We start from the raw sequence: 15,382 nt of genomic DNA, 5'->3' as shown, positions 1-15,382 counted from the left end.
ATGAAGTGGGCTGTAGCCCATGAAAGCTTATGCTCAAATAATTTGTTAGTCTCTAAGGTGCCACAAGTACTCCTGTTCTTTCTGCAGATACAGACTAACAGGGCTGCTACCCTTAAAGGACAGAACCATGTGAGGTTCACCTGAGAAGCAAGAAAGAACCAGATCAAACAGAAGTGAAACTGACGCGTCTGTTTTCACCAAGTGCTAGCAATACAGAAATGATAAAAAGCGAAATTTGATTTTAAAACTTTATGCATCGGAAAAACAAAAGGAGGACTTGTGGCCCCTTAGAGACTGTAGCTCAGGAAAGCTTATGCTCCAATAAATTGGTTAGTCTCTAAGGGGCCACAAGTCCTCCTTTTCTTTTCGCGACTACAGACTAACAGGGCTGCTACTCTGAAACCTATGCATCGGAAATAATCCGTTATTAGTAACAGGGGGATTTTACACTAACACAATGAAGACGTGTTTTAAAAACAACAGGATGGTTTTTATCTGGACAAACATTCCTTTAAGGTCTCTCTGTTTTATGGACTCTCGCTTCGGGAGCGCTAGCAGCCGGTTGTCCCGCATGCCCTGCAAGCTGGACGAACGCAGAGGCGGCCACAGGCAAAGCAGTTAAGCCTTCGCGGAGGCTGTCCGCAGACAGCAGCTGCCCACGTCGCGACCCGTTTCACCCGCCCCGCTGCACGCTGAGCTCCGCCCGGCCCGGAACGCTGGTGGCGGGCTCCTGTTCCCGGCCGGAGCGGAGCGGAGCTAGCGCGCGCGCGGCGGCCCCAGGATGGCGGCGGCGGGCCTGGTGTTTCCGTTCCGCGATGCCCGCTGGCTGCCGGACCCGGTGCTGGGGCCCCGCCCGGCCGTGCGCACGCCGCAGCCCGTGCCGCTAGTGATCGATAACGGCTCGTTCCAGGCGCGGGCGGGCTGGGCCTGTCCGGACCCCGAGGTGCCCGGGGAGCCGCTGCTCCGATTCCGCTCGCTAGCGGCCCGCAGCCGGGGGGCCCGGGGCGGGGCTGGCGCCGAGACCCAGGTGGGCAACGACCTGGGCAGCCCCGAGCCGCTGCGCTGGCTCCTGCGCTCGCCCTTCGACCGCAACGTGCCCGTGCAGCTGGAGCTGCAGGAGCTGCTGTTCGACCACATCTTCCAGCGCCTGGGCGTCTCCTCGCAGGTGCCGGCCGGGGGCAGGGTCGGGGCCGGGGGGGACCGAGGAGGGATCTGAACCTGGGCCGCGGGGAAGAGCAGGGACGGGGGGCGCTAGCCCCGGGGAAGGACCAGGTGAAACCCAGCGGGGAATGGGGGGTGGAGCCTGAGCAGAGGGGTGAGGGGCATGGCTGGGGACGGTTGTGGGAAGGAGGATCCAGGAGGAGCAGAAGTGGAGAAGGGTTTCTGGTCGCACTGTTTGGGAAGGCGGGCGGGGGAGGTAGATCGACACTGGGTATTGACTGGGGGGTCGGGATGGGAAGGGTGAAGAGCTTGGGGTGGGACAGAGTTTGTGGCTGAGCAATAACGGAGGGAAATGGGGGCGTTCTCAGGTAAAGCTACTGGTGGGGTGAGACGGCCGAGGTACGGAACAGAGTATGTGTTACGGTAGGAAATCCCAAAGGTGCTTCTAGTTTTCTCTTTAGGGGGCTGTGTTCTGATTGTGCCCAGTGTCTTGGGTTCTGGGTTGTAAAACGAAGCTGTCCAGTCCGTCCTGCACTGAGAACTGCACCGGGAGTGGGGCGTTGACTTCTGGGAGGCTCTGCAGAGTTCTTGTTGCAGGACCTTGTTTGAGAACAAGTTGTTTAGAGCCAGCCTTTAGCAAAGAGGTTTGGGGGTTTAGCTGAGTGACCGTCCCTCCTTGACCTAGTTGTCTGTCTTATATATCAGACTGTATTTTGTTTGTACAGCCCTTTACCATATTGTGTGTAAAAAAAAAAAAAAAAAAATCCAGCCCTTTTAAGCCTTGGGTAAAGCTTTCAAAGGAGCCTATATCCCACTCACAATTAGATTCCTAACTGCCTGAATCCATTTTGGAAATGGGAGTTGGGATCCTAAGTCACTTAGACGCATTAAAAAGCTCCCTTTTCTTCCTAAAATTAGGACCCAGCCCATTATTCTCTACTAGTTGAAGTAATGGTGGAATTTATAGGGTAGACAGGGTTCAGGTATTTTTATTACTTTGTCACTTAATCCTGACTTTTATAGTAGTCTATAAAACAATGTATACCAATCATTGCTCCGAGCTATTGCTGGTACCCATAAGTATTTGCATTATGCTCCTTAAGTAGGGCTGAGGGAGACTAACAAATGAAATGTACTTTCACTCTTTATCTGCATATATATCTTTTAAGCTCTATATGCAAAATAACTAGAAATGAGAAAAGATCTGTCTGTTCAGTATGTGTTGATCACATGAACATCATAATTCTCTTATTATCATCTCTGTCCCATTGTTCTGCTGTAGGGTTGTGTTGACCATCCAATCGTTTTAACAGAAGCAGTGTGCAATCCTCTGTATTCGAGGCAAATGATGTCAGAGCTCCTGTTTGAATGTTACCAGGTCCCAAAGGTTTCATATGGAGTGGACAGCATGTACAGCTTCCACCACAACAGAAGGCAGGACTGGCCTTGCAACAGTCTGATAGTGTCTTCTGGTTATCAGTGCACGCACGTTTTGCCAGTCTTAGAGGGCAGGTGAGTGACGCTCTAGCACAGGTTTCCACAAAGTGACGCACAGCGGCTCTTATTTTGAATACAGACGTGTAGGCAGCAGATACAACAGGTTCCCTCAGTGTGTGTTTTGCTCCAAACAGATGCTGGGACCTGAACTCTTTGCAGGCTCAAATGTATATTAAAGACAAGAAAGGATGGGTGCGGTCAACCTCCTAATAGCAAGATTTGGGCTAATATACTTGAATGCTGGGGTGAAGTGTACTCTTTGTGGAATACACACAATGCATTTCTTTATTGTTACAGTGCATAAATCCATGTTTCTAAAATAAAGGGGTAAGATAATCTTTCTACTAGTAAAATACCAGACACAGTAGAAAAGGTACATACATTGTGTTTAATGTGATTGTTTCGACAGTCTAAAAGGCTGGGTCAGACGTGTGAAGCCCTCACCTGGGCTTTGCCAAACTGATCAGACCATTGATCCATGCATTCCAGTATTCTTCCTGCAGTAAGTGGTCCTATAGCCTATACTTGATGCTTCAGGGAAAGGCAAACTTTCTTCACATGGCCAGTTGTGCAGTGCTGTACAGGGAAGGGAGCTTTCTCTAGCAGTCAGTTTACTCCGTGAAGTAGGAAAATTTGTGCTTCTGTGAGCTGGCATAGCTAGACATATTGTTTTTCACAAAATAGTCTAGTTCAGTGTTTCTCAACCAGGGGTACACATACCACTGGGGGTATGCAGAGGTCTTCTAGGGGGGTAGCAACTCCTTTAGATCAGTGTTTCTCAACCTGAGGGTTGCAACCCCCAGGGGGATCACAGGACGGACTTAGAGGGTCGCAAGCGTAGGGCCAGCCCTAGGGGATGGCAAGTAGGGCAGTTGTCTGGGGTGCCACGTAACAGGGGCCCCTGCAAAACTAAGTTACCTGCTTCAGCTCCGGGTGGCAGGGCTCCATCTTCAGGATGGCTCATAAGTGAAAAACAGGCTCAAGTATCACATTGAAATGTAAGTGGAATATAAATATTGTAATCAATTTCTTTTATAATTATATGATACAAATGAGAAAGTAAGCAATTTTTCAGTAATAGTGTGCTGAGACACTTTTGTATTTTTGTCTGATTTTTGTAAGGAAGTAGTTTTTAAGGGAGGTGAAACTTGGAGTACACAAGACAAATCAGACTCCTGAAAGGGGTACAGTAGTCTGGAAAGGTTGAGAGCCACTGGTCTAGTCGAGGTGACTCTGAACCTCTGGCCATGGATTCTGCAAGCTGATTGTACGCTGGGGGAAGATTAATCCACTGTGACCAAGTATTTCTTTTTGGTGTTAATTGAGTGTTATATGCTCTGTTGATAATCTCCTGCGACTCTTATATTCAAGCATTTCTTAATCAACTTTTCCCCTTTCCAGTATGTCCCCCTGCCTTTTTTTTTAAAGGATCTGAAACTAATGTGACTGTACCTGTTTTGAGTCCCATTGCTTTAGAAGTGTTGTGATCCTATGGGATTTCCAGGTCTCAGTGGGCACAGACATTTTTTGTGTCCAGTCATCTTTGATATCTTCCCTTCTGTAAAGCCAGTTCTACGCCTGTTCTGTCCCCCCGCCCCCCGACCTCCCAAAAACTCAGCAAACCAAAACGACCTGACAGTAGGGGCTTTTTGCAAACAAAAAATGAAACTTAGAAAGCTTTTTGAATAGTGTCTACAGTTGATGGTGTTGGGGGTAGTAAAGGTGTTGGATCTGCTATGTATTTGCCTACTTATTTATAATCAATATTATTTCCCTTGCGATTTAAAAGAGATGTTTTATTCTGTGAAGTTCTGGACTTCTCTAGTTTCCTTTGTCTGCCTTTTTTGTATTGCGTTAGATTGGATGCTAAAAACTGCAAACGTATCAATCTTGGCGGATGCCAGGCAGCTGTGTACCTTCAGCGCCTTCTGCAGCTGAAATACCCTGGGCATTTTGCTGCCATCACTCTCAGCCGCATGGAGGAAATACTGCATGAACACAGCTATATTGCAGAGGATTATCTAGAAGGTAAGGCTGGGTGTAAATCAAAACCACACAATTTTAATTCAAGCTTGATCCTGTCCTCTACCTCGTTGTCAGGTCAACAGGATTCTCCTTTTACTGAGATTCTGACAGTCTTCATACATAAAGCAGTTAAGCCTTCATGGCCTTCATTAGTCCAGCTTGTAGCACATATGGGACAACAGTTTCATAGCAGTCCATAAAATAGAGAAAATTTAAAGTAATGTTTATAAAGATAAAACTCGTGCTATTTTAAAAACATTTTTGTTAGTATAAAATCCTTCTGTTACTAATTACTGGGATTATTTCAAATGGGTACATATTTTAAAATCAAATTTTCCTTTTTATCATTTCTTTATTGCTAGCATTGGATGAAAATAGACCAGTCAGCTTCACTTCTGTTTCTGATCTGGTTCATTCTCTGCTTCTCATGTATCCATAATACATTTCTATCATGTTAGGGCTACTAGCATTTCAGAGAATGCATCTGATAGACTGATACACAAAATCTTCCAAAGGGGCCCTAAAATGTAGTGGCTAAGCTAGGAATCACTCTAGGCATCTTGCAAAGAAGGATACATTCAAAGGATGGGTACTTTCTAGAAGAATTTTATTTATATATTTTTGTGTTTAAAAAGTACTACTTCATGAAAAAATCCTGCACAGTAAAAGAGTCTGCAAGGGCCTGTGGAAATACAGGGAGACATGCAACCTGGGCAGAAGGACTTTAAGAATGAGTTAGGGCCCTGTTCACCACTCCTCTATTTCATGCTTTTTGCATTCTGGAGATCAGAGTGCAGCGAGACAGACTGGAAGACTCTTGATCTGAGTATGCAATCTAATGCTCTCACATTCAGTAGGTGCTACTTTGAGGGGACAGCTAACAGGGAACGATGGTTGGCTAGGCAGTAGGAAAGGGTCCCAAACTAGATTGCTGCTTCTTACCGTGTTCTTTAATGTGAGAACTTCCAGAACGGGGTATGGACAAGGTAAAGTGTCAGCCTGGCAAATAGATTATTTGCGTTCAAAATATTCCCACAGAGCTGCAGAAGTGGAGGTCGCCTGAGTACTACGAGAGCAACGTGCACAAGATGCAGCTGCCCTTCTCCAGCAAACTCCTCGGTAGCACCCTGACATCAGAGGAGAAGCAGGAGAGGCGGCAGCAGCAGCTACGTAGGCTCCAAGAGCTTAATGCACGCCGGCGGGAGGAGAAACTGCAGCTTGACCAAGAGAGGCTGGACAGGTTGCTCTACGTGCAGGTAGTTATAGAAGATGAGTTTGCTGTGTGTTTGGGGGTGGAGGGTCCTGCTCTCAGAGCCCTAATGACCTGGCAACGTCTCCAGAATGGCACTGTTTCACATACAGCACATTGAAGACTTAGCAGTTACCCTGTAAAGGCAGCAAGTCTGCATCACAGCAGATGGAGTTGTGTTATGATCTACAGCAGCCAAGGGGAAATGTCCAGTGCCTTTCCCCTGGAATTTTCAATAGGACCACTGGCAACCACTATCTACTTAATGGTGGGATCTCTCTGCAGGAACTGCTAGAAGATGGTCAGATGGATCAGTTTCACAAAGGTTTGGTTGAACTGAACATGGACTCTGCCGAGGAACTGCAGTCATACATCCACAAGCTGAGTCTGGCCATCGAACAAACCAAACAGAAGATCCTACAGGCAGAAGTCAGCATTGAAGTGGATGTTGTGGATAGCAAACCAGAGGTACGACACTGAAGCCAGGTTACTTCTGTTACTACATGCACTCAAAATTACATATCCTGAGAGTGTCTCCGTTCCCTAGACTATTCTTGTGACTGAACGGCTCTTCCCTTTAGCAACCTGCAACTCCCTATTGATTTGAGTACTGCTGCCCTGCCCCACTGCGACCCCTCTTCCCACCTGGCTACGGGTACGCCTGGAGCTGGCTTTGTGGTTTTGTCTGAAATTTACAACTCTTGCTACGTTCAGCACTCAGTATCCTCACGCATCTCTTGGATGTCTGTTTAGATTTATACTCCAATACAAAAATCAGATCAGCCATCCTGACACTTAGTTAAACTGTACAATTATCTGGGATGAACAGGCTTCCCTGGTTCCCCCCAGAGCCGATTAGGAGGGTGGGGGAAGGAGAAAGTACCTTCATTGGGATTGGGGCAAGAGCAGTCGGAGGGGCTGAATGTTTTCCTTTCCTTCTTTTTAACACATGCTCTAAGCAGCACCTATAACTTAGTATCGTTATACAATGTATCCCCATAGCACCACCTTCTCCTCTCCTGTGCCAGACTCTACCCATAAAAAATTTAGGAACAATGTATTATTCAATTTTTGAAATACAAGTAAAAGTGTCCATCCCATGTTCTCGGTACCTTCTGTGGTACCATAATTAATTTCCACAGTAATATCAACATGGACTGCTCATCCCACTCACAAATAAATGCACATCAACAGACATAATAAGAATCAGGCCCCTCCAACCAGACCTAAAGTGTTGGGTCTTACACTGTGCCTGGAAGGTTAACAAATCTGGGCTATTTTGGACCAAAGGGTGGACCAAGTTCCAAAAGTTGAGGCATGGTTACGGAGAGCACCTTGTTCTAACGCCTTAGTGGTACTGAGGGTGCTCCAGCTCAAGTACCTTCGCTGATTTCTACTGCAGCAGCATGGCACGGGCACAGAAGTAGACCCAAGTGACCAAACCATTTAGAACTGTACAGGTTGAAACTAAATTTGAATTCTACCCAGAAACTTTATTGGCAGCCAGTGCAGATCCCAGAGCACTGGTGTGAGACTCCAAGTAATTGGCCTGCCACCTTCTACACTAGCTTTAATTTGGGAGTGGTTTCAGGATGAAGTCCCAATTAGAGCATGTTGCAGCAATCAGATGTTGAGGTGATCAAGGCATGGAAAATTTGTGGCACAGTCCCTGCATCAGAGAGAAGAATCTCACTCTTCTCACCATGTACAGGTGAAAAAGTGATCTTGACTGTCACTGCTACCTGCCCACCCAAGACCAACCCAGGATCTATAATATAAAGATGGCACAGGTGGTGGCTGCACCTCCTCAGTTGGGGGTGCTGATAGGAGCTTCACTGATTCCTCTGGCTGACTTTTTTCCTAACCCACTAATATTCTCAGTCTTGTCCAGACTGAGTCTCAACCAGCTAGCCCTCATCTGAGCTCCAAATTCGAGAGAGTTGGTTATTTCTTTACTACACCACACAGGTCAGACATGACAGAGATGTAGAGCTGGGTGTCATTGCCATACTGAACACTTCAGTCCATGTTTCTTCATTAATCCTGCCAACGGTGATGCTCATTGAACAGGAAGGATGATAAAATAGACTCCTGTGATACCCTGTTTGAGAAGGCCTGGGGGGCGGGGCCCAATTGCCCCCAAAATCTGCTCAGAAAGATTGGAGTGCAGAGCCTGTCTACCCTAAGGGAATAAAAGCCAGGATTCAGGGGTGGTTAATTACATTGTGTACCATGTGCTGTGCCTGTGGGCACATTTTCCTATCTTTTGCTACTTTCTTCCCTCTTGGGTATTTGTCTTATTTTGTCTTTTAAAAGAAGCCTAAACATTTAACAGACCTTCAGCTAACAGCATCCATCTAAAATTAACTCTTCCCAAAAACATGGGATGTCATTTAAGACTTTTGAGCAAGAGCTTTTTCTATTTAAGATTCCTCTCTTCCCATTTTTAAAAAGGGAATGAGGGGATTTGTTAACATACTCAGACCACTTAAAACTTAATTTTTTTCCCTTTGTTTGCTCAGTGTTTCAAAATAGCCTGTTTGGTGTACAACGGGCAAAGCCAAGACCTCTGCAACAAACCCCAAACTCAAATTACTGTTTGTTGTAGAAGTAAATGAGGTAATTTAAAAAGTTACCCTAAAAATCTTGCCCAGTTCTCAAGAGTAGGCTCATGGCTAAAGGTATCATTGCTCAGCGAAGAGCTTTGGAGATATGACCATCCCTATGTCTGACAGAATGTCCTTGTGGCCTTTCTGGCACAACACCACAGACCGTACTTGTCTGAAACTAGGCAACTCCAAGACTCATGTGGCAGCTGTGTAGCCAGTAAGTGTTTGTTTTCCAGACCCACACAAACAAGGTGAGGAATTGTGGTAATTATAGAGCAGTTAAAATCTGGTGCATTTCCTGTTCTTCTAACTGATCTTAAAAACCTATTTAAATAAGATTTAATGTAGACTTTGGATAGCAGAGACCCTTTCTTCTAACAAGGCTAATTCAGGGGGATGGGTGGTCAGTCTGTTGAATAGGAGGCTTAATGTGTGAGTTGGCATCTTGATCAGGAGTTAAAGGGCTTTATGGAATTTATTCCGTGTGTGTGTGTGTGTATATATATATAATAATATAATATTGTTCCCTGGTTTTGTTTTCTCTTCAGTGCCTGAGAATTTTTAATGCTTGTGTAAGTATATTCCAGAGATGAGGTTTCAGGCAGCAGGGCAGGATCAGGCTAACAGGCCATTGTTTCATCAGAATCCCAGCCAGTTATAGACTTGGCACATCGGAGCTAAGGTCGCTGAAATAACTGATCCTCTTGGTTTCTTTTTCCAGACCCTGGACCTGGACCCTTTGGGCAGTGAACAGTCCCTGGAGGATGTGGAAAGCATTCATGAGTTTGAGCCTTTGTTTGCTGAGGAACAGCCTGAAGTTGAGAAGCCAGTTACCACCGTGGAGGTTTGACTCTTTATAATCTTTCCTTGCTTCATAGGGATTGCCCTACCAGTCGAGACCAATTGTCCAGTGGGTCTACTATCCTAGCTCAATAGCAGCCAATGCTGGGTGCATTGGAGAAAGGTTTCTCGTCCCCTGGAACGTTCTACTATGGAGGAAACTTCTTCGCAACCACAGTTGATCAGTTATATTCTGGTGCATGAGGATTGATGGCCCTTGCGCTTTTTTGTCCTACCTAATGTAGCTGCTCATACTTATTCAAAAAGTGTGATCATACTTTGAAACTTACTGTTTGCCTCTGCAGCCACAATTAAATAATAGAGGCGTACTAGAACTTTGCATGTTTCAGCTGACTGATTTGAGACTGGTGTGCGCCAAGAAACTAAATGAAAAGACTCTGATCTTTTTTTCTCCTCACTAAGGTTTATCTTTTTAATGGAGTAATGTATTACATCTTGTAAGAGGCTCTTATAAACAATGGCTCGTTAGAAAGAACTATTAAATGTTTGAAAAATAGAATTGATAGTTGTCCTCTTGCGGTCAGCTTGGTACGTTGCACAGATGCTTTAATTTCATTCTCCATGAAGATGTCCTTCAAGCAAGTGAGACTTGGCTGCTGGTATTGCAGCTGACTGGGCTTCTTGCTACCAGTTTAACCCTGTCCACACTAGAAACACAAACCTGTTAGCTACGGCAGTATGTCAACGTAGCTTCTGCTAGCAGGATTCTAGCATTGTTTCCCTCAACAACATAGGGAGGGATTTTTTTTTCCTGAGAAATTTTAATATAAAATGAGGCTAACAGGCTGTTAGCCTACGTCAGGTGTTGGTCTATAGCACAGTTCTGCTGGCAGCTTCGTCAGAAAAAAGTCCCTGTTGACAGTGGTGAGGCAAACAGCGCTAAAGCTCTACGAACACAGCTCTGTTACCAGTGACTTTAGCCATATCTAAAAAGGGCAAACAACCTTGCTTAGCTGACTTCTACAGCAGAATCTGGCTCGGTGGTATGGATGGGGATAAACCCAGTCACAACAGGCTAGACCGCAGCTCCAGCCTATGTCTCTATTATGCACTTGTCTGCATTAGCCTTGTTTTTTTTTTTATTTGACTGTTCCTGCCACTGATGGTAGCAACAGTGAGAGCTCTAGTATAGACAAGGCCCCGGTGGAGGTTTTAACAAAGTAACGTGACTTCTAACCTTGCTTAGGGCAGGCCTACGTGACACGGTGGCTTAAAAGTAGGGGCAACCATTAGTGCCTTGGAGCTCAAATTGTAACAGTAAGGAAAAGGTCTAGTATAGATGCAGCCTGTTTGGGCTGAAGCCTGGTTTTATAACATGATTTGGCCCTGCCCACACTGGCTGGCCAAACCATGTTACAACCTGGCTTGCCCAGAACTGTACTGAAAGCGTGGTTGTCAACCTCTGCCCTGTGTAGCTGGTGCCTTTGTAATCCAGTTAAGCAGCAATCTGCTGGGAAAATAGGAAACAGAAAGGGAAACGAAGCATATAGTGATTTATGGATTACAACACTGATGTTGCCTGAGGGTCCCTTCTGGTTTGTCTGTCCCTAAAATCTCAGGGCTTCCTCAAGGATCAGGAGGGGATTTCCTCCCCCGTAATCTGGGTTCTTTTTGTCTCTTTCTTCTGAAGCATCAGAGATGGCCAGAGCTGGGGCACTGGATGGGGACAACCAGTACTCTCAGGTGGTACTGAGCATTCTCTTTCTCGGGTGCTTGGCTGGCTAGTTCTTGTTCATGTGCTCCAGGTCTAACTGATTGCTATACATGACCTGATGGGGGATAGGGGGAGGCGAGGTGGGGTTGCTATCTTCTGCCTGGGATGCAGGTCTCTTGCCAGGATTATTGGAGTATACCTCACTTAATTCCCTGCCACTGCAGAAACCTCAAATTTGGTGCACCTCAGTACATCCTGTTCTCGCCCTGTGGCACATAATAGTTTAGTCTTCTGAGGGCTGTAATACCTTGGTCTAATTTCAGTTGGAGATCAGAATAAATCATCTGGTTGTCCCTTCTGGGCTTAAATTCTATGACTTTGACACTGTAGTCCCCCAACATGATTAAAACACACTTGGGGCTTACAGTGTCGATAGAACGGAACCATGATTCAACCGTATCGACTATGTTCTACAGACCTGCAAGGCTCAAGCCCTATTGCACTGTAGGAACACAGGTAAAACATGAGTTAGTCCTATCTATGCTGCCAAGTCAAACTGTATGTGAACTGTCAGGGCACTGGTGTATTGGAATCAGATCCCGCAATATAGTAGTTAAGGAGGCATACTTTCAGGGAGGGGAAAACGTAGTGGGAAAAGAGAGTTAATATTTAATGTTTTATATTTACAGCCCGTGTTTAACCTGGCAGAATACCACCAGCTTTTTCTTGGTACGGAGAGAATCAGGGTTCCAGAAATTCTCTTCCAACCCTCTCTGATAGGAGAAGAGCAGGCGGGCATAGCAGAAACCATGCAATACGTCCTGGACAGGTGAGTTAGCAAAACTGCTTGCGCTTTGCTTTGCGGAAATGGAATTAACTCCTTTAGGCTAAACTGAAAACAGATTAAGGGCCCAAACCCACTAAAATTCATTTTGATCTGGGCATTTAACTCCCTGAAGCTCCTCTGAAAATCCTCATCTTAGTTTTGAATTTCAGCTCTCACAGTTTGGGTCAAAACAGCTGCTTGCTTGACAGCACAGGTATTCAAATCCTCTTTTCTTTTGCTGGCCTTGGACCGTTGTGGATCAATTATATGGCCTTTGTGTTCTGGACTGAATCGTTAGTGACCGAGTAACAGTCCTGTGCTAGCCTAAGTAGATACAGATGCCAACAATAGCCCCTTATAGAAATCTGAATCATGACACTACAACCTGGAGTCGTTCAGAATTAGGATAGTCCAGGGGCTTGCAAATCAGTGTAGAGGGACACTAAGTAGATGCCCAGCCCGACCCAGAGCCCGAATTCATTTATTTTTATCAGCATTGAGTCACCCCACAAATGTAGGACCAGAAAAATAATCTAATATGAGAAAAGTTCTAGCCCTACATAAAGGACTGCGGATTGAAATCACTATAAACAGAATTCTGGTAATGTAGGATTCTGATTCTAATGTGGAAACCAGCAGAGGAACTGTTTTAATGACTTTGTCTGCTACCTCAGCGAACTTCTGGCTGTCTACAGGAAAACAAATATGAGCATCATATGTGGTATTCATGAAGCAAGGACTATCTGCTTATGTCCAAAGAAATCTCGCTTGACGTTGAGGTGGCAGTATTCTTCTCCATAGCTGTTCGCTCGTTGCAGTGAGATGCTCCCGAAGTTGAAGCATTGGTTTTCTTCCGGCAGGTATCCAAAGGAGCAACAGGCTTTACTTGTCCAGAATGTCTTCCTCACTGGTGGAAATACAATGTACCCTGGACTGAAAGCCAGAATCCAGAAGGAGCTACTTGAAATGAGGCCATTCCAGTCTTCTTTTCAGGTGCGGTATTGGCTGTGAAAATGCACAAGCTCACAGTGTATTCTGTTTTAAAAAAAAGCAAGACGTGCATAAGAGAAGTGAGGCAAAATCCAAGTCTCTTGTATGGTTTTGTAATGACACTTGCAAAGTCCTTCCTACCCATCTCAAAACAACTTGCACAGCTTTTCCCACAGCCTGCCGTTTCTTTTTAAATAGCAGACTGGTCTATAGACAGTATAAAATGAGTGATGTAATCATAGTCTATTCGTTTAATATCTGTTGCTTTGCAATTTGATGACTCTACATAGCACTGGCCTTCATATGACTGACCAGCGCAGAAACATGGATGCAGCCATGTTTTTGGCAGTTGTAATAAGGGTTACTATTGAATGCCAGTCACTATCTTTCTGTATATTAACCACCTTTGGGTGGCTTTCTCCTAATCATGTAATCCCCTTATTTGCTGCTGCGCTCTGTGTAGTTCTGCTGAAGGTAGAATTTGGGGCTGCCAGCTTCCTCACAGCAACGTAGTGCCAGCTTTTGGTGTTCCTACTTCTTTACTCTTTGATCTCTTGACATAGTCTCTTCCTTCCTCTTTTTTTCTACCCAGCAACCTCTCTTCCCCCTGCCTTCCCATCTGGCCTACCCTGCCACCCATGAGGTGACACTCCCTGTTAGTACACTACATCCAACATGCTTGCGTTGCTATTCCCAGCTGCACTGTAGCCCCACACAGCTGGATGTTGGCTTTCAAGGAGTGAGAGTTAAGTGCTTGGAACACAATCAAGTAGGTTCCCAGCTATTTGATCATATTAAATGCAGGATCACGGTAGGCAATAAGTCAGGTAGAATAAGTTGGCAGTTCTTAAACTGTGTTCTGGAAAGCTGATTGATTGCATTGTGCTGGGTTTTCTGGTTTCCTGCTGCTGATTCAAAAAAAAAAAAAAAAAAAAAAACCAAGTAAAACACTAAGTACCCTATAAGTACTTCTTTACTTTTCCTTATTAAGCAATTACTGTAGTTGCTGCACGGATGTTATGTGGTCATGTATGGAAAGGGAGGTGTCAACACAATGATCTTCCCAGTAAGATGTGGTCCATGCTGTAGAAGCCCCTGCCGTAAATTCTTCATTTTAACATTGATATCTCTTGAATCAGTGGTGGTGCTGGGAATCTCTGAGAAAAGGGCAATGTCAGTGGAAGATGATACAGTGCAAGCTTCTCCAGTACAGCACTCCTTACTCTTCATCTGCAGTTCTTCTCTGCTATTCTAGTTCTAGGTTGCCAGACTGTTCTGCCAGTGCACTTAACCTGTGCTGCCCCGCCACTATTGTTCTAACCTTGGGCTTCCTCTTGTTCTGAATCCTGTGGTGGGATTTTTGATGTACATAATCATGTACATCATGATTTGATGTTTAGTGAGGTCCACTAAACCCACTGGGGATTTGTCTTCAAGAGCCAAAGAACAATACTTTGACCCCCATGACTTCCAGGGCATTAAGTGGGATTGGCTCAAACTCTTAAACGTAATGTATGGAATATTGCAGTATGTAGACTCAATTTTGTGAAGTAAGTTAAGGGGCTACTCTCTCCTGGAGTCTCTCTTGTTTTCGGGGCTCACCTTCATTGACAGACCTCTTCTTTGTGCTTTCTAGGTTCACCTTGCTTCCAATCCCATTCTGGATGCTTGGTATGGAGCTAGGGATTGGGCACTGGAATATGTGAACCATGAAGAAGGCTGGATAACCAGAAAAGATTATGAAGAAAAAGGGGGCGAATACCTCAAGGAGCACTGTGCTTCAAATGTCTGTGTCCCCATTCGCCTTCCAAAACAGGCTCCACGGACAACTGAAGCTCTAGCACCCACCAAAGTACTGGCGGCTAGTGTAAGCAATCCTTGTGACCTGGCATAGCAGAGAGAATTTGACCACACACCCAGGGTTAAAGTGATTGCATGCCAAGCAAGGGAATAGTTGCTACCCTGGACAGTAAACTCACCATGGACTGCAGGCTGGAGCCTAGCACAGAGCATTTAGCACCTTGGGTAGCAAGTTTCTCTTGAACAATCGGGAGGGGGAGCTGTTCTGTGTCTCTAGTGCAGCAGCTGGCCTTGTCATAGCACTGTAACATGGAAGCTTTCGGCAGCTCCGTATCTGATGTTGCCTGCACAGAATATGGGACTATGCATCCATTCGATGAGGAATCGAGCAAGAGGATGAATACAGAAGATAACTCTTTCAGATGAAAAACATGATCAACCTCTTGGAATTTGAGAGTTGTATTATAGAATATGTTTTATAGAATTCTTCAAATAAAAATTTTTTTTTTACTTTTTCATAGTGCTGTTTTATTAAATGACTTATTCTATAAGCAAGATTTATAATGTAGCAGTCCAGCAGGGGTCTCTCTTGCCCATTATAGTATGAGTGGTTTGTAAGAAAACCTGCACACTTCATTGGTATTAGAGAACAGAAAGCTGGGCTGATGCAGTGGCTTTAATCCTTGTTGGTGTGACCATCGATTCTTGTT

At 45.2% G+C, this 15,382-nt stretch overlaps 1 protein-coding gene across 1 annotated transcript; it reads left to right on the top strand.

The window, feature by feature from the left end:
• Positions 1-781: 781 nt before the first annotated feature.
• On the top strand, positions 782-15,104 carry ACTR5 (actin related protein 5). The gene is made up of 9 exons (XM_074970097.1): positions 782-1,165; positions 2,444-2,673; positions 4,517-4,686; positions 5,722-5,939; positions 6,218-6,400; positions 9,263-9,385; positions 11,746-11,885; positions 12,743-12,875; positions 14,509-15,104. Exons 1-9 carry the CDS (start codon positions 782-784, stop codon positions 14,764-14,766), a joined length of 1,839 nt encoding a protein of 612 aa, XP_074826198.1. The 3' UTR covers positions 14,767-15,104.
• Positions 15,105-15,382: the final 278 nt, after the last annotated feature.

The sequence above is a fragment of the Natator depressus genome, chromosome 13 (assembly GCF_965152275.1).
Source record: "Natator depressus isolate rNatDep1 chromosome 13, rNatDep2.hap1, whole genome shotgun sequence".
Lineage (NCBI taxonomy): Eukaryota > Metazoa > Chordata > Testudines > Cheloniidae > Natator > Natator depressus.
Note: the sequence above shows the minus strand (reverse complement) of the source record. Positions and strands in the feature narration are given on the sequence as shown.

Coding starts and splice junctions, on each gene's coding strand:
- ACTR5 (XM_074970097.1), top strand. CDS start 782: ATGGCGGCGGCGGGCCTGGTGTTTCCGTTCCGCGATGCCCGCTGGCTG. Junction 9,386..11,745: donor AGCCAGTTACCACCGTGGAG/GTTTGACTCTTT, acceptor TTATATTTACAG/CCCGTGTTTAACCTGGCAGA. Junction 12,876..14,508: donor CATTCCAGTCTTCTTTTCAG/GTGCGGTATTGG, acceptor TGTGCTTTCTAG/GTTCACCTTGCTTCCAATCC.